This window comes from Schistocerca nitens, chromosome 12 (assembly GCF_023898315.1).
Source record: "Schistocerca nitens isolate TAMUIC-IGC-003100 chromosome 12, iqSchNite1.1, whole genome shotgun sequence".
NCBI lineage: Eukaryota > Metazoa > Arthropoda > Insecta > Orthoptera > Acrididae > Schistocerca > Schistocerca nitens.
This window is the reverse complement of record NC_064625.1, coordinates 29,835,278-29,853,346: the sequence shown is the minus strand read 5'-3', so window position 1 is coordinate 29,853,346 and position 18,069 is coordinate 29,835,278. Positions and strand designations below refer to the sequence as shown.

At 44.4% G+C, this 18,069-nt stretch overlaps 1 protein-coding gene and 1 non-coding gene across 2 annotated transcripts in view; one reads left to right on the top strand and one right to left on the bottom strand.

Moving 5' to 3' along the window:
• The window catches only part of LOC126215126 (corticotropin-releasing factor-binding protein), a 1,136,034-nt gene that overhangs the window by 781,152 nt on the left and 336,813 nt on the right, over window positions 1-18,069 (top strand). Inside the window, exon 3 of the mRNA XM_049941787.1 lies at window positions 15,065-15,188. Within this exon, the coding sequence (XP_049797744.1) occupies window positions 15,065-15,188 (124 nt within the window). The remainder of the gene's footprint in view (window positions 1-15,064; window positions 15,189-18,069) is intronic.
• Trnat-agu (transfer RNA threonine (anticodon AGU)) lies at window positions 894-966 on the bottom strand. Its single transcript has one exon. It is a non-coding gene; the product is annotated as a tRNA-Thr (tRNA).

The window sequence follows — 18,069 nt, the reverse complement described above, 5'->3', positions numbered from 1 at the left end:
AGAGGAGTCGCATGTGCTCAGATCTGGAGAATATGGCGGCCAGTCGAGGCCCATGCCAGTGGCCTCTGGGTACCTCGGAGCCAGAATGCACTCCCCAAAGTACTCCTACAGGACATCGCACACTCTCCTGGTTCGATGGGGTCGAGATCGGTCATGCATGAGCCACATCTTCTCGATATCAGCGTCACTTTGGATAACGGGGATGAAATGATCTTCCAAAATCTTCGTGTACCATTTGCTAGTCAGCGTGCCGTCAAGAAGTATCACACCGATTATTCTGTGACTGGACACTGAACACCGCACAGTAATCCATTAAGGGTGCGGATTGTAAGTCCCCCAAATGTGCCAGTTTTCCTTATTGACGAACCCAGCCAAATTAACGTGAGATTTGTCACTAAACCAAGCATAATGCGCATATTAGTTACCATCATGTCCCATGGCCAACCATGCAGTTTGAAGGTCCTAACTCAAACCGTTCGGAAGTTACGACGATTTTGTTTCATATAGTTCAGTAATTGTCACCCTGTAGATACATACACGTATACATACATACACGTATACATACATACTCGTATATATACATACATACTCGTATACATACATACATACATATATACACGTATATATACATACATACATGTACATACTTAGTATGTACATGCAACTTCATAATTTGTATGAATTTCAACTAGCCCTACAGGCCCAATCGAGCGATGAAATCACTGAGGCATGGGCTATAACTTAATCTCTGGCAAAGAAGGATGGTGGTGGTGGTGGTGCTGGGATTTTGCCTTGACGTGCCTAGTTTCTGTCAAAGTGAAGTAAAGCTCAAACAAATGACAGACAGTGGCTTGGAGCCAGTTGATTGAAATCAACAGTGAAAGTCGAAATGTTGTGCTGGACCGGGATTCGAACCGAGGTCTCCTGCTTACTAGACAGATGCTCTGACCACTGAGCCATCCAGGCAGAGTGATCATTCCAACTGCACGGATTTCTGTAGGAGACCTCCATCAGACCCCGACTCTCAGCTTATCCACACATTACAGATATAGTGATCCTTGCATTTCATCCTCATTACTATTCAATGAAGACGAAATGGCCAATGACTTCATTGCAGATGCACACCAGGCTCGAACTCTTACAGGAATCGACGAAATGCTGTGAGTAATGAGGATGATATATATGTTGTTGTTGTGGTCTTCAGCCCTGAGACTGGTTTGATGCAGCTCTACATGCTACTCTATCCTGTGCAACCTTCTTCATCTCCCAGTTCCTACTGCAACCTACATCTTTCTGAATCTGCTTAGTGTATTCATCCCTTGGTCTCCCTCTACGATTTTTACCCTCCACGCGGCCTCCCAATACTAAATTGGTGATCCCTTGATGCCTCAGAACATGTCCTACCAACCGATCCCTTCTTCTAGTCAAGTTGTGCCACAAACTCCTCTCCTCCCCAATTCTATTCAATACCTCCTCATTAGTTATGTGATCTACCCATCTAATCTCCAGCATTCTTCTGTAGCACCACATTTCGAAAGCTTCTATTCTCTTCCAGTCCAAACTATTTATCGTCCACGTTTCACTTCCATACATGGCTACACTCCATACAAATACTTTCAGAAACGACTTCCTGGCACTTAAATCTGTACTCGATGTTAACAAATTTATCTTCTTCAGAAATGCTTTCCTTGCCATGCCAGTCTACATTTTATATCCTCTCTACTTTGACCATCATTAGTTATTTCGCTCCCAAAATAGCAAAATTCATTTACTACTTCAAGCGTCTCATTTCCTAATCTAATTCCCTCAGCCACCACCCGATTTAGTTCGACTGCATTCCACTATCGTCGTTTTGCTTTTGTTGATGTTCATCTTATATCCCCCCTTCAAGACACTGTCCATTCCGTTCAGCTGCTCTTTCAAGTCCTTTGCTGCCTCTGACAGAATTACAATGTCATCGGCGAACCTCAAACTTTTTATTTCTTCTCCATGGATTTTAATACCTACTCCGAATTTTTCTTTTGTTTCCTTAGTGCTTGCTCAATATACAGATTGAATGACATCGGGGATAGGCTACAACCCTGTCTCACTCCGTTCCCAACCACTGCTTCCCTTTCATGCATATATATTGTGTGTGTCCAAAAGAACAGATATTACATATATGACGTAAAGTTACCGTCAAACCTGTGTTTGCTTTGGACTGTACAGTAGTTTACTAAGTATGTCCGTATCACAAGTCATTATGCCATTGCCTTCCTCTTATCCATGAGTGGAACTGCCTAGTCAGTTGCTTGGTTGGTTTGTTGGGGGAATCCTTCCAGACAGCGAGGTCATCGGTCTCATCGGATTAGGGAACGACGGGGAAGGAAGTCGGCCGCGCCCTTTGAAAGGAACCATCCCGGCATTTGCCTGGAGCGATTTAGGGAGATCACGGAAAACCTAAATCAGGATGGCCGGACGAGGGATTGAACCGTCGTCCTCCCGAATGCGAGTCCAGTGTCTAACCACTGCGCCACCTCGCTCGGTACTGCCCAGTCAGTTAAAGGGTGGCTTACAGCTTTTAATATGTACGCCAAGCCACACTATAAATCGGCGTTTTCCACATTAACAGACGCTTCCAGAGGTCACAAATCCGAGGACTGCGTAGGATATGCTCACGGACCTGTGGATGGTGTGCTCTGGTACTGGACCACTTAGCCACAGACAATCCCTCCTGTTACGAAACACATTTCAGCCACACATGTGCCCGTTTGAAATGAAGTGTTCCGAAACGATGGCGTAAAAGCAGGCTGAATTTGACGGCACGTTGCTACAGATCCTACCGCTGTAATGAATAAACAACATGCTGATATACGCTGTGGGTGAAGCGACAGGCTGGTCTGAGAACCGGAAGTGAGACGAGAATCGTGAATATTTCATGAATGGGCACGCCGCACATTACAAATATTAGCATTCCCCGCCTGGAGAATTGTTCACATTCAAATTTCCACCCTAACTTCGTCGCGGACTCTACTCTAAACTTGCACACAGCCTTGGAAGTTGATGTATACAATAGGAGACAAGGCTTATACTCTCGCAACGTATTAGTAACCTTGAAACACACAGCATCCTTTTCTTCTAATTATGTGGGCCTCCTGAAAAGTAAAGCCTCCGAGATTTTTTATTCTGCTCTCAATATCGGTTGAAGTATTACACGTCATGCCTATTACTCCATCGACTTCACGCTTCCCTGACGGAAGTTTCAACCGTATGCCGCTAGAGGACTCTAGCGTGTAACATGGCGGAGTGTGACGTAACTGCATCACTGCATGAGAAACATCTTGCTGTAGTCTTGTTTGCGTGGAACATTCCGGGCAACTGCAGACCACGTTCTGGATTTCTACGTAGTACAGACGCACATCAAGGTCGCGCGCAGTGCTAGCACGGAAGAGCCCAGGGCATATGTTGCACCTCCTAAGGCTTGAGTGACCGTTCAAAACCGCCGATTTGTAGCTGGACTAACAAGGAAATTTTCAGTGTCAATAAAATTCACCAACAGCCGTACACTTCAAAAGTGGTTCAAATGGCTCTAAGCACTATGGACTTAACATCTGAGGTAATCAGTCCCCTAGAACGTAGAACTGCTTCAACCTAACCAACCTAAGGACATCACACACATCCATGCCCGAGGCAGGATTCGAACCTGCGACCGTAGCAGCAGCGCGGTTGTGGACTGAAGCGCCATACACTTAAAGATATTTTATTTTATTCTGAAAGCAACCACTTTCGACATTTCATTTTGCTATCTTGAGGCCCCATACCCTTCTAGCCAAATAAAATAACTTGTCTTACAGCGCCATAAATTACTGGATATCATGAATTCCCATCGTTACACAGTTGCTTCATACTAAGACATGACAACAACGTCTTCGTGACAGCAACTATTACGTCTTTGTATGAAGCACCTGTATAACGACTGGAATTCCCTACATCCAATAATGTATGGCGCCATACGACAAGTTCGTTTATTTGCACATAAGCGTATGGGCCGTGGAGATGGCTAAATGAAATGCCGAAACTGGTTGCTCTCAAGATAAAATAAAATGTCCTAAAGTATACAGCTGTTGCTGAATTTTATTGAGATTGAATATTACACACATCAAAAAAAGCTTTGCATCACCCTTCGGTGTGGATGTTGTGTCACGGACACAGCCCCTTTGACTGTTCAGAGATGTCACTAAACCCGCCCAGATATGTAAACGACCATGTATGAGCAGCGCCTATTAGACGGAGGGGGTCCGATAGCCGATCAGTTCCAGTCAATCCACCAGGAAGGAGATACTCGGCTCGTGTTGTCTGTAGTTCAACCACGTCTAGACGGTCAATACCGCGGTTCGATCGCATTCGCATTGTTACTTTGTGCCAGGAAGGGCTCTCAACAAGAGAAGTGACAGGCGTCTCGGAGTGAACCAAAGTGACGTTGTTCGGACATGGAGGAGATACAGAGAGACAGGAACTGTCGATGACATGCCTCGCTCAGGCCGCCCAAGGGCTACTACTGCAGTGGACGTCCGCTATCTACGGATTATGGCTCGGAGGAATCCTGACAGCAACGCCACCATGTTCAATAATGCTTCTCGTGCAGCCACAGGACGTCGTGTCACGACTCAACCTGTGCACAGTAGGCTCCATGATGCGCAACGTCACTCCCGACCTCCATGGGGAGGTCCATCTTTGAAACCACGACACCATGCAGCGCGGTACAGATGGGCCCAACAACATGCCGAATGGACCGCTCAGGATTTGCATCACGTTCTCTTCACCGATGAACGTCGCATATACCTTCAAGCAGACAAGCGTCGGATCTTGTTTGAGGGCAACCCGGTCAGGCTGAACGCCTTAGACACACTGTCCAGCGAGTGCAGCAATTTGGAGGTTCCCTGCTGTTTTGGAGTGGCATTATGTGGGGCCGACGTACGCTGCTGCTGGTCATGGAAGGCACCGTAACGGCTGTACGATACTTCAATGACATCCTCCAACCGGTAGTTCAACCATATCGGCAGCATATTGGCGAGGCATTCGTCTTCGTGGACGACAATTCGTGCCCCCATCGTGCACATCTTGTGACTCACTGAATTCCTTCAGAATAACAACATCGCTCGACTAGAGTGGCCAGCATGTTCTCCAAACATGAACCCTATCGAATATGCCTGGGACAGATTGAAAAGGGCTGTTTATGGACGACGTGACACACCGACCACTCCGAGGGATCTACGGCGAATCGCCATTGGGGAGTGGGACAATCTGGACCGACAGTGCATTGATGAACTTGTGGATAGTATGCCACGACGAATACAGCATGCATCGATGCAAGAGGACATGCTACTGGGTATTAGAGGCACCGGTGTGTACCATTGTGGACCACCACCTCTGAAGGTTTCGCTGTATGATGGTACAACATGCAATGTGTGGTTTTCATGAGCAGTAATAAGGGCGGAAATGATGCTTATGTTTATTCTCTATTCCAATTTTATTTACAGGTTCCTGAACCCTCGAGACAGGGATGCGTGTACATAACAACCGATGTCCCCTGGCCAAGATGGATCAACAGAAACAACAAGGGATTGGTCCAACTCGGCATGTCGAAACCTATCCTCAAAAGGGAAGAACGCACCGAAAGCAATGCACTGTCAAAAGTTTAGGTGCTAAGGTGCACTGCATATATTTGTTTTTAATGTTAAAGCTATTAATATCAATGGGGGCTACTCTGGGAAGAAGGTAGAGCTGGCAGAGGCTGCAAGTAAGATGGGGCTGGACGTTTTAGCTGTTAGTGACATTCGGGTAAGTGGTGAGAAAGAAGAAGTGGGAGAATACAAGGTCTACCTGTAAGAAGTCAAAGCAGGAATAGCACAATGGGGTGTAGGGCTTTACATCAGGAAAGAAATGGAACCCAGCGTAGTTGCAATAAGGTATGTAAACGAACGACTGATGTGGATAGATTTGACAGTGTCTAGCAAGAAAATTAGGATTGTGTCAATATATTCGCATTGTGAAGGGACAGATCAAGATAAGATGGATAGTTTTTATGAGGCACTCAGTGATGTAGTTGTTAGAGTAAAGGACAAGGACAGTGTTCTGCTCATGGGGGATTTTAATGCCAGGATTGGAAATCGACCAGAAGGGTATGAAAAGGTTATGGGTAAATTTGGAGAGGATATGGAGGCCAACAGGAATGGGAAACAAGTCTTGGATTTCTGTGCCAGTATGGGCTTAGTAATCACAAACTCCTTTTTTAAACATAAGAACATTCACTGGTATACTTGGGAAGGCAGGGGAACCAGATCTGTCATTGACTATATAATAACAGATCAGGAATTCAGGAAGGCTGTGAGGGACACACGTGTATTCAGGAGATTCTTTGATGACATTGATCATTATTTAATCTGCAGTGAAATTGGGATTGTGAGGCCGAAAGTGCAGGAGGTCAGGTCCATATGTAGGAGGATAAGGGTGGAGAAACTTCAGGATAAGGAAATCAGGAACAAGTACATAACAGTGATCTCAGAAAGGTACCAGTTAGTTGAATGTAGTCAATTACAGTCATTGGAAAAAGAATGGACAAGGTACATGGACACAGTACTAGAAGTGGTTAAAGAATGTCTTGGAACAGTGGTGTGTAAAAGTAGGATGAATCAAACAGCTTGGTGGAATGACACAGTCAAAGCAGCCTGTAAAAGGAAAAAGAAGGCGTATCAAAAATGGCTACATACTAGAACTCAGGTAGACAGAGAAAGTTATGTTGAAGAAAGAAACAAAGCCAAACAGATATTTGCAGCATCCAAGAAGAAATCTTGGGAAGACTTTGGAAACAGATTGGAGACTATGGGTCAAGCTGCTGGAAAACCATTCTGGAGTGTAATTAGCAGTCTTCGAAAGGGAGGTAAGAAGGAAATGACAAGTATTTTGGACAGGTCAGGAAAACTGCTGGTGAATCCTGTGGATGCCTTGGGCAGATGGAAGGAATATTTTGAAGAGTTGCTCAATGTAGGTGAAAATACGATCAGTAATGTTTCAGATTTCGAGGTAGAATGGGATAGGAATGATGATGGAAATGTGAATTTGAGGAAGTGGAGAAAATGGTCAATAGATTGCAGTGCAATAAAGCAGCTGGGGTGGATGAAATTAAGTCGGAACTCATCAAATACAGTGGAATGTCAGGTCTTAAATGGCTACACAGAATAATTGAAATGGCCTGGGAGTCGGTACAGGTTCCATCAGACTGGACAAAAGCAGTAAACACACCAATCTTTAAACATGGAAACAGAAAAGATTGTAACAACTACAGAGGTATCTCGTTAATCAGCGTTGTGGGTAAAATCTTCTCAGGTATTGTTGAAAGGAAAGTGCGAGTATTAGTTGAGGACCAATTGGATGAAAATCAGTGTGGGTTTAGGGCTCTTAGAGGTTGTCAGGACCAGATCTTTAGCTTGCGGCAGATAATGGAGAAGTGTTATGAGTGTGACAGGGAACTGTATCTATGCTTTATAGATCTAGAAAAGGCTTGTGACTGGGTTCCTAGGAGGAAGTTATTGTCTGTTCTACGAGAGTATGGAATAGGAGGCAAACTTTTGCAAGCAATTAAAGGTCTTTACATGAATAGTCAGGCAGCAGTTAGAGTTGACGGTAAATTGAGTTCATGGTTCAGAGTAGTTTCAGGGGTAAGACAAGGCTGCAACCTGTCTCCACTGTTGTTCATATTATTTATGGATCATATGTTGAAAACAATTGACTGGCTGGATGAGATTAAGATATGTGAACACAAAATAAGCAGTCTTGCATATGCGGATGACTTAGTTGTGATGGCAGATTCGATTGAAAGTTTGCAAAGTAATATTTCAGAGCTAGATCAGAAATGTAAGGACTATGGTATGAAGATTAGCATCTCCAAAACGAAAGTAATGTCAGTGGGATAGAAATATAAACGGATTGAGTGCGAAGTAGTAGGAACAAAGTTAGAACAGGTGGACGGTTTCAAGCACTTAGGATGCATATTCTCACAGGATGGCAACATAGTGAAAGAACTGGAAGCGAGGTGTAGCAAAGCTAATGCAGTGAGCGCTCAGCTACGATCTACTCTCTTCTGGAAGAAGGAAGTCAGTACCAAGACTAAGTTATCTGTGCACCGTTCAATCTTTCGACCGACTTTGTTGTATGGGAGCGAAAGCTGGGTGGATTCAGGTTACCTTACCAACAAGGTTGAGGTTACGGATATGAAAGTAGCTAGGATGATTGCAGGTACTAGTAGATGGGAACAATGGCAGGAGGGTGTCCACAATGAGGAAATCAAAGAAAGACTGGGAATGAACTCTATAGATGTAGCAGTCAGGGCGGACAGGCTTATATGGTGGGGTCATGTTACACGCATGGGAGAAGCAAGGTTACCCATGAGAGTCATGGGTTCATCAGTAGAGGGTAGGAGGAGTCGGTGCAGACCAAGGAGAAGGTACCTGGATTCGGTTAAGAATGATTTTGAAGTAATAGGTTTAACATCAGAAGAGGCACCAATGTTAGCACTGAATAGGGGATCATGGAGGAATTTTATAAGGGGGCTATGCTCCAGAGTGAACGCTGAACGGCATAATCAGTCTTAAATGATGATGATGATGATAATGTTAAAGTTACTGATTTTTACCACACAAAGAGCCGCCTATAGCAGCGACTTGTACAGCTCTTCTTGTCTCACGCCGAATCGGCGAATAAGCAGAGGTAGCCGTGACAAGAGAACGTAGCACTGTGTAGCGAGAAATCTAAAGCGCACACATTCAAATTTGAAGCACTTAAACCACACTACAAATGTTCCAAATCACTAATTTCGTTTGAATAACTTACAGTTCATGTGGACAGTTACACTGTTGTAGATGAAATTTTTTCACATGTGGCTAACAGAAGAAATAAAATCAAATTATTACAGGCGACTTCCATCGTTTGGATTTAAATTCGTTGACAATAAATATTTTATAGCAAATCCTATAGCACGGTGCTTATGATAATTTCTTAATAATGTATATTTGACGAACAATGAAACAGTTTCACATTTATTGCCTGTAATCGTCACAAAAATGCGTAGTGGCTATTGCATGACGAAAACAAACCTTTTCCTTACACCAGGCACACCTGATAAAAGAAAAATTAATGCATTCAGGCGCTTCTCAGTAATTACTGGTGAGTGATACCTTATGTACCGATGCGACCCTTTACTGTAACATGTGTGTTTCATTTGGTCTGACATAACTAACTATCAAATCAATTGTTGATCAAATGATCTCTTCCTTGACCGCGTTGCGTTTTTTTCTCCAGCAAAGTTGTTCAATTTTAAGAGTGGCACAAAGTTGGTATCATAATTTGGTAGCTATAAGGTTGCTTGGGTACGTTAAAAAAAATCGGCCACACTGACCGCTGTAACTTACCGAAGACGACGGCTAGATAAATTTATTCTTGCGTGATGTACTGGGTGTATCAAAAAGAATCATCAGATGTGGCATGTCTATATTTTTTAATGTAATATATATATACAATGAATTTTATTTTTTGATGAACGGGAAACTCAAAAAAAAAATTCATACCTTTTCGTAAGTATTCAATATCCCCGTCTTGAGATGCCCGACATATGTCATTGCAGTGTTCAAATTGCCCCCTCACTGCAGCGGGCACGTCTTGAGTTACAGCTTCCACAGCTGCTGTTATGCGATGTCTCAGTTCGTTCATTGTCGTTGTTAACGGAGGCACAGAAACAGTCTTTTATAAACCCCCCACAAGAAATAATCACACACAGTCAGGTCCGGTGACCTTGGAGGCCACTAACAAAGGTCTGAATCATTTGGTCCAGTCCGGCCGATGCACAGTTCAGTAATCCTTTGATTTAAAAATTCCCGCACTTCCACATGCCAGTGTGGCCGTGCCCCATCCTGTTGGTAAATGAAGTTGTCCGAATCAGTCTCTAACTGTGGGAAAAGAAAGTTCTCAAGCATATCGAGATACCTGCTTCCTGTAACTGTGTTCTCGGCACAGAAAAATGGACGATGCAACTTTTACCGTGAAACTGCACAAAACACCAAATTTTGGAGAGTCCCTCTCATGTTGTACAACTTCATGTGTTTGTTCCGTACCCCATATTCTCACATTATGGATGATCGTTCACATTTCCATTTTAGTGGAATTTTGCCTCGTCGCTAAACACTAAGCGCAGGAGAAAACTGTCATTCTCCATCTTGACAAGAACGAAATTACACAACTCCACGCCCTGTTATTTGCCAGCTTCACGAAGAGCTTGCAGTACGTGAATTTTGTATAGTTTCGTGTGTGAACGTCGACGCTACACACGCCAGACGGACATCGCGGCCATGTTGAACTGTCGAGCTGCACGGCGAACGGATTTCTGCGGACTCCTTGTGAAACTACGGCGGATGCGTTCGACGTCTGTGTCAGACACTCGGGGACGGCCAAACGATTTGCCTGTTTCGCGGAATTGTTCATGTCATCGTCTAACGCTCCGTGCTGTAGGAAGATCCACACCACACCTAGTACGAAAGTCACGCTGAACAGTTCTTACTGACCCGCACTACGCAAAACGTAGAACACAAAACGCTTTCTGTTGTCCCGACGCCATTGTTACTGAAGTGGGCGCACACTGCTGCTACCTAGCGGGAAACATGTAAAACTCCAGAGTTTGCTCTTTCCAGTAGCACGTTGTTCACGCACATATGGTTCAAATGGCTCTGAGCACTTTGGGACTTAACATCTATGGTCATCAGTCCCATAGAACTTAGAACTACGTAAACCTAACTAACCTAAGGACATCACACAACAACCCAGTCATCACGCACGCACATATCCCAAATAACATAATAGTTATGATTTTTTTTTAAATCAGATTAATCTTTTTGCTACACCCTGTATTTCGGGAACATTGTCGTAGTTGCCACACCCGCTGTTTACGGATATGGTACGTAAGTACAAAGGAACAGCTCGATCATCTGTATAGAGGAAGATTTTTTCCAGTCGTGATCTCTTTGCATGCTGCTTCACCACAGCACTTATCGCAGAACTAGTTCTGCCCAGCGTGTGATACTAGTGGATGCCAAGCGATTCCGTAGCCTTCACCTGAGAGAGCGTATCAAGCAGCGGGAGCGCCATGTCTGAACTTGCAGCTTCAGAAAATAGGTTTTCCCTAACGGAATGCAAATTTTGTTCGTCGACCAGCGATTGGTGGCTGAGTCAGGTTTCGAATCGAGGACGTGATGCAGCTCTCTCCTGGTGCAACGACCAGGGCGCTTGATATGTCACTCGAGTGGAATCGTCCATCTCTATGAATAATCTTACCGACGAACCAATATTTCTGACCGACAGCACGATGAGGTAGCCTACACACTTTTTCAGTAGAAACTGGACTTAGACGCAAAAAGCCCTGAGACGCAAAAAGAAAAGCCCTGAGACGCAAAAAGCAAAGCCCTGAGACGCAAAAAGAAAAGCCCTGAGACGCAAAAAGAAAAGCCCTGAGACGCAAAAAGAAAAGCCCTGAGACGTAAAAAGAAAAGCCCTGAGACGCAAAAAGCCCTGAGACGCAAAAACGCCCTGAGACGCAAAAACGCCCTGAGATGCAAAAAAAACTCTCTTTCGTGTGACGCCCAGTGCAGATGGAAAGCATCGATTTGCTTCCGGTTAAAACAAAATATTTTTAAGCGGAATTTTATGTGCCCATTCGATAAAGGCGTCCTGAATTAATCTGTTCCGATATTCATTTTATCGGTGCGCATTAGCAGCGACAATAAAACATGAAGAATAGCAAACAGTACTCCAACAGTGGCTGAGCAGCGCTGCTGCATAGTGGTAGCATCGGCGCGGGCCATGCCGGTGCAGTCATTGCTGCAGTATTGTTTCTTATTCATCGAGTTTTACTGCCCTGTTGCTACGTAACAATGAAATGAATATCATAATAGACTAATTTGGGACCGCTTCATCCAATGAGCACGTAGAATTCCGTTTACTTTTTTTTTTTTTTACCGGAAACAAATAGACTCATTCCATAGAGACTGGACGTCGCAGGAAATACGATATGAGTATTATTTATATGGTCTGACTCACAAAAGAAACTCCAAATATCTTCTGAAACACCAGAGGAAATACGCCTGACAACTCTTAGGAGGGACACCCTGTATATATGAGACCTGAGTTTCTCCTGGCGTACGCAATTTTCAAACAACTTACGGGAATTCAGCCAGGTAATATTTACAGCGACTGGCGATATTTCGGCTGGAGCACACCCCGCCATTTTCAAGGCAAACTGCAACAGACAGGCAATGTACAGGCAAATTTAAAACCTCGGTTCTTTGACTAATGCAGGAAAGATACACGCACTGAACACTAGTGCCACCAAAGATGACCAAAGTCAGAGATATCGATGGTGACACTACGAATTAGCAGATGAGGTAACACTGACTCCGTCCCTCAGTCTTCTGACAAGGGAGAGAGCAGGATTCCAAGCAGAGTTTAAACAGAAACCTCCATCTGTGATTACAAAGTTGCTCGCTAATTTAATCTCAACTGCCTCTTTAATAACACTGTCCCAATAGCTGGATATCCATGCCAGTATATCGGTGTTGTTGTATAACAACCAATTAAATACTGTGCCAATGTAAAAATCTGTCTGTTACCACAGGCTACATTTACTATTCACATTCGTTGGCTTCGTCGACTCACAATCACATTATCACCTTTCAGCCTAAGCTTGACCTCAGTCTACGTGTCCGCAGCTCGTGGCCTCGTGGTCGCACTCTCGCTTCCCGAGCATGCGGTCCCGAGTTCGATTCCCGGCGCGGTCAGGGATTTTCACCTGCCTTGGGATGACGGGGTGTTTGTGTTGTCCTCATCATTTCGTTCAAAAATGGCTCTGAGCACTATGGGACTCAACTGCTGTGGTCATTAGTCCCCTAGAACTTAGAACGACTTAAACCTAACTAACCTAAGGACATCACAAACATCCATGCCCGCGGCAGGATTCGAACCTGCGACCGTAGCAGTCGCACGGTTCCGGACTGCGCGCCTAGAACCGCGAGACCACCGCGGCCGGCCATCATTTCGTCATCATTCCAGAAAGTGGCGACATTGGGCTGAGCAAAGGTTGGGAATTTGTATGGGCGCTGATAACCACACAGTTGAGCATCCCACAAACGAATCATCATCATCATCATCATCATCATCATCGGACTACACTACGAATCAATCTGTCACTTAAGTGCCTGCCAGAGGTTTCATCGAACCACCTTCACAACAATTCTCTATTATTCCACTCTCGGACAGCGCACGGAAAAACGAACATCTGTATCTTTCCGTGAGAGATCCGGTTTCTCTTATTTTATTACGATGACAGTTTCTCGTTTTGTAGGTCAGCGTCAACAAAATATTTTCGCAGTCCGAGGAGAAATTTGGTGACTAGAACTTCGTGAGAAGACCCCTCCACAGCGAAAAAATGATATTGTTTTAATGATGTCCACCCTAAGTCCTGTATAATGTCAGTGACACCCTCTCTCGTGTTTCTCGGTAGTAAAAAACATGCTGCTCTCTGTTGAACTTCCTTGATGTACTCCACTAATCCTATATAGTTGGTTGATTTGGGGTAAGTGACCAACCAGCTAGGTCATCGGTGCCATCTGATTGGGGGAAGACGGGGAGCAAAGTCGGCCATGCCCTTTCAAAGGATCCCGGCATTTGCGTGAAGCGATTTAGAGAAATCACGAAAAACGTAAATCAGGATGGCCGGACGCAGGTTTGAACCGTCGTCCTCCAAAATGTGAGTCGAGTGCACTAAACATTGTGCCACCTCACCCGGTCTTAACCTTATATGGCAAGGATTCCGCACCGAGCAGCAGTGCTCCAAAGGACGACAGACAAACGTAATGTAGTCAGTCTCTTTAATAGACCTGTTGCATGTTTTAAGTGTTGTGCCTCACGGTGCACTCAGCCTCGTGATACCAATTGAGGAGCAACTCGACCGCATAGTAGTGGCTTCGGTCAAGAATACCATCAGAACGACCGGCAGAGCGGTGTGCTGACCCCACGCTCCTCCTATCCGCATCCTCTACTGAGGATGACACGGCGGTCGGATGGTCCCGGTAGGCCACTCGTGGCCTGACGACGGAGTGCCAATAAATCGCTCTCTTTGGTTCGCCTTCCTGACAACATTTCTGTGTGTTCTTTTTCGTTTAATTTGTTCTCAATTGTAGTCCCTAGGCATTTTGTTGAATTTACAGCCTTTAGATCTGATTGATTAATTGTGTAACTGAAGTTTAACGGATTCCGTTCAGAAGTCATGTGGATGACCACACACTTTTACCGAGCAAGGTGGTGCAGTGGATAGCACACTGGACTCGCATTCGGCAGGACGACGGTTCAAAACCGCATCTGGCCATCCTGATTTACGTTTTCCATGATCTCGCTAAATCGCGTCAGGCAAATGCTGGGATGCTTCCTTTGAAAGGGCACGGCCGACTTCCTCCACCATCCTTCCCTAATCCAACGGGAACCGATGATCTCGCTGTTTGGTCCCCTCCCCTATATCAACCAACCAACGTCACACTTTTCATTATTTAGGGTCAACTGCCAATTTTTGTACAGTACAAATATCGCGTCTAAATCGTTTTGAAATTAGTTTTTAATCTTCTGATAACTTTACTAGGCGATAAACGACAGCATCATCTGCAAAGAACCTAAGATGGCTGCTCAGATTGTGTCCTAAATCGTTGACAGCCCTATAATATTACCATGGGTCCTACAATATTGCCTTGGGGAACGCCAAAAATAAATTCTGTATCAGTCGATGACTTTCCATCAGCTACTACCAGCAGTCACCTCTCTGAAAGAAAATCACGAATCTAGTCTCGTAACTGACGCGATATTCCATAAGCCCGCAATTCGACTGCAAGCCGCTCGTGCGGTACGGTTTCGTAAGCTTTCTAGAAATTTTTGCGACTCATTCTGTGTAATATTCTCCACTGAGGCACGGGATGATTTTTTCCTCTGTGTGTTTCAGCCGACGCCCACAGGGAGCCTTGCGGCGCTGGTGTCGGCGCTGCCATCAGCCAATGGCGGCCCGGACGGGGATTCCCCTGTGAGCCTCACCAGGGACAAGCGCTCCCCCTACCACATCATCAAAGGTAGGCGGCGGCGTGCCACGCTTCATGTTAAGCTGCGCGCTTACTTTTTGCACATCGCTCATTCGCCGCTGCAAGCTCCACCACTCCAATACCAGTTCAAGAAAAGAGGACATTGTACGTGTCGTTAAACTGCTGTCTGCCATTGCTAATCTACTGGAGGTACAGGTTGTCCATTATTAACGTTCTACATATCTCCATACCTACATATCTACTCCGCTAGCCACCAAGCGGTGTGTAGCAGAGGGCACAATTCGCGTGCCAAAGTCATATTCCCCCCCACCCTCCCCTCTGTTCCAATCACGGATCGCGCGAGGGAAAAACGACTGTCTGAACGCCTCAGTACAAGCTCTAATTTGCCTTATCTTTGAATGATGATCATTACACGATTTGAAAGTTTGTGGTAATAATACTGGGTGATTGAAAAGTCAGTATAAATTTGAAAACTGAATAAATCACGGAATAATGTAGATAGACAGGTACAAATTGGCGCACATGCTTGGAATGACATGGGGTTTTATTAGAACCAAAAAAATACAAGCGTTGAAAAAATGTCCGACAGATGACGCTTCATCTGATCAGAATAGTAATAATTAGCATAGCAAAGTAAGACAAAGCAAAGACGATGTTCTTTACAGGAAATGCTCAATATGTCCACCATCATTCCTCAACAATAGCTGTAGTCGAGGAATAATGTTGTGAACAGCACTGTAAAGCATGTCTGCAGTTATGGTGAGGCATTGCCGTCGAATGTTGTCTTTTAGCATCCCTAGAGATGTCGGTCGATCACGATACACTTGCAGCTTCAGGTAACCTCAAAGCCAATAATCGCACGAACTGAGGTCTGGGGGCCTGGGAGGCCAAGCATGACGAAAGTGGCGGCTGAGCACACGATCATCACCAAACGACGCGCGCAAGAGATCTTTCACGCGTCTAGCAATATGGGGTGTTTTTTTTTCGTTCTAATAAAACCTCAAGTCATTCCAAGCATGTGTGTCAATTTTTACCTCTCTATCAACATTATTCCGTGGTTTATTAAGTTTTCAAATTTATACTGACTTTTTGATCACCCGATATATCAACGCTCGTCAGCAGCTGAAGGTATTAATATAATTCTAATTCTAGACGGCTGCACGTCATCAATGGTGTCTGCTCTTTGGGACAACATCAACGCCCATCAGTAGTTGAATGTATTAATATAATTCTAACTTCAGACATTAGTCGAGTCCATGCCACGTCGAGTTGCGGTACTTCCGCGTACTCACGTGGGCTTCACACGATGTTAGGGACGTGTACCAGTTTCTTTGGCTCTTCAGTGTATATGACTTACGAACATTACCATACATGAAAAAATCTTTTGATTGCATCACTTATGATGCAATTAAGTGGTGATAGTGTCTTCAACGTGTTTCATCAGTGCTGTGGTGAATCGATGTGAATGATTGTAGTTGGCAGATACCTCAGTGCACTGCAGGATGTAGAACACTTAGTTCTCTCAGAAAAGGCTATATTCTCTATGACCTTTGAACTTCACCGTATTACTTAATATACTCGCTCATACAATTCTCACCCTGTTCCATCCATACTGGCATTAACGTTGCGTTTCGCGACATATTTAACCGCAGTAATACACTCTTAAAATAATGCCATTTACATTAAGCTCGAAATGCGCGGAAATTGCTTTATTTCATTAGGCATGTACTTTTCATTGCCTATACGTAATACATTGTTTTCACAATACTTGCTTACAGACTATATTTGCATTTATTGACGAAAACGCGCTAAATCGTGAAAAGGATTATACATACGAAGAACAAGCGAAATGCTTATGCGACATCACTGTAGACAACCGTTCGGTTACTCATTTCTTAGTTAAGAGAGGTTTTACCTTGTAGCCTATCTGAATTTTTTTTTCTTTGTGTGTCTATTGATTGTCGGCAAAGTGTAGCTAACGAAAACGCACTGGGACATTAAAAACTGATATATTTATTAAAGTTTGAATGACGAAACTGTGCAAGCATCGTATGGTGTCGGACGAATGAAACAATAAACACATTTTCACATGTACGGTAAAGTTCGTAAAACACAGAGTATGTAGCTTTTCCTCAGAGTATTGGTTGCTCCGTATTTCGCGAACTTACGTTCGCCACACTTATCCACTGTCACACACCAGACGGATGCCATATTCCTTGACTTCTGGGAAAGCGTTTGACTCGGTGCCACACTGCAGACTCCTAACTAAGGTACGAGCATATAGGATTGGTTCCCAAGTATGTGAGTGGCTCGAAGACTTCTTAAGTAATAGCACCCAGTGCGTTGTCCTCGATGGTGAGTGTTCATCGGAGGTGAGGGTATCATCTGGAGTGCCCCAGGGAAGTGTGGTAGGTCCGCTGTTGTTTTCTATCTACATAAATGACCTTTTTGGATAGGGTGGATAGCAATGTGCGGCAGTTTGCTGATGATGCTGTGGTGTACGGGAAGGTGTCGTCGTTGAGTGGCTGTAGGAGGATACAAGATGACTTGGACAGGATTTGTGATTGGTGTAAAGAATGGAGCTAACTCTACATATAGATAAATGTAAATTAATGCAGATGAATAGGAAAAAGAATCCCGTAATGTTTCAATACTCCATTAGTAGTGTAGCACTTGACACAGTCACGTCGATTAAATATTTGGGCGTAACATTGCAGAGCGATATGAAGTGGGACAAGCATGTAATGGCAGTCGTGGGGAAGGCGGATAGTCGTCTTCGGTTCATTGGTAGACTTTTGCGAAGATGTGGTTCATCTGTAAAGGAGACCGCTTATAAAACACTAATACGACCTATTCTTGAGTACTGCTCGAGCGTTTGGGATCCCTATCAGGTTGGATTGAGGGAGGACAT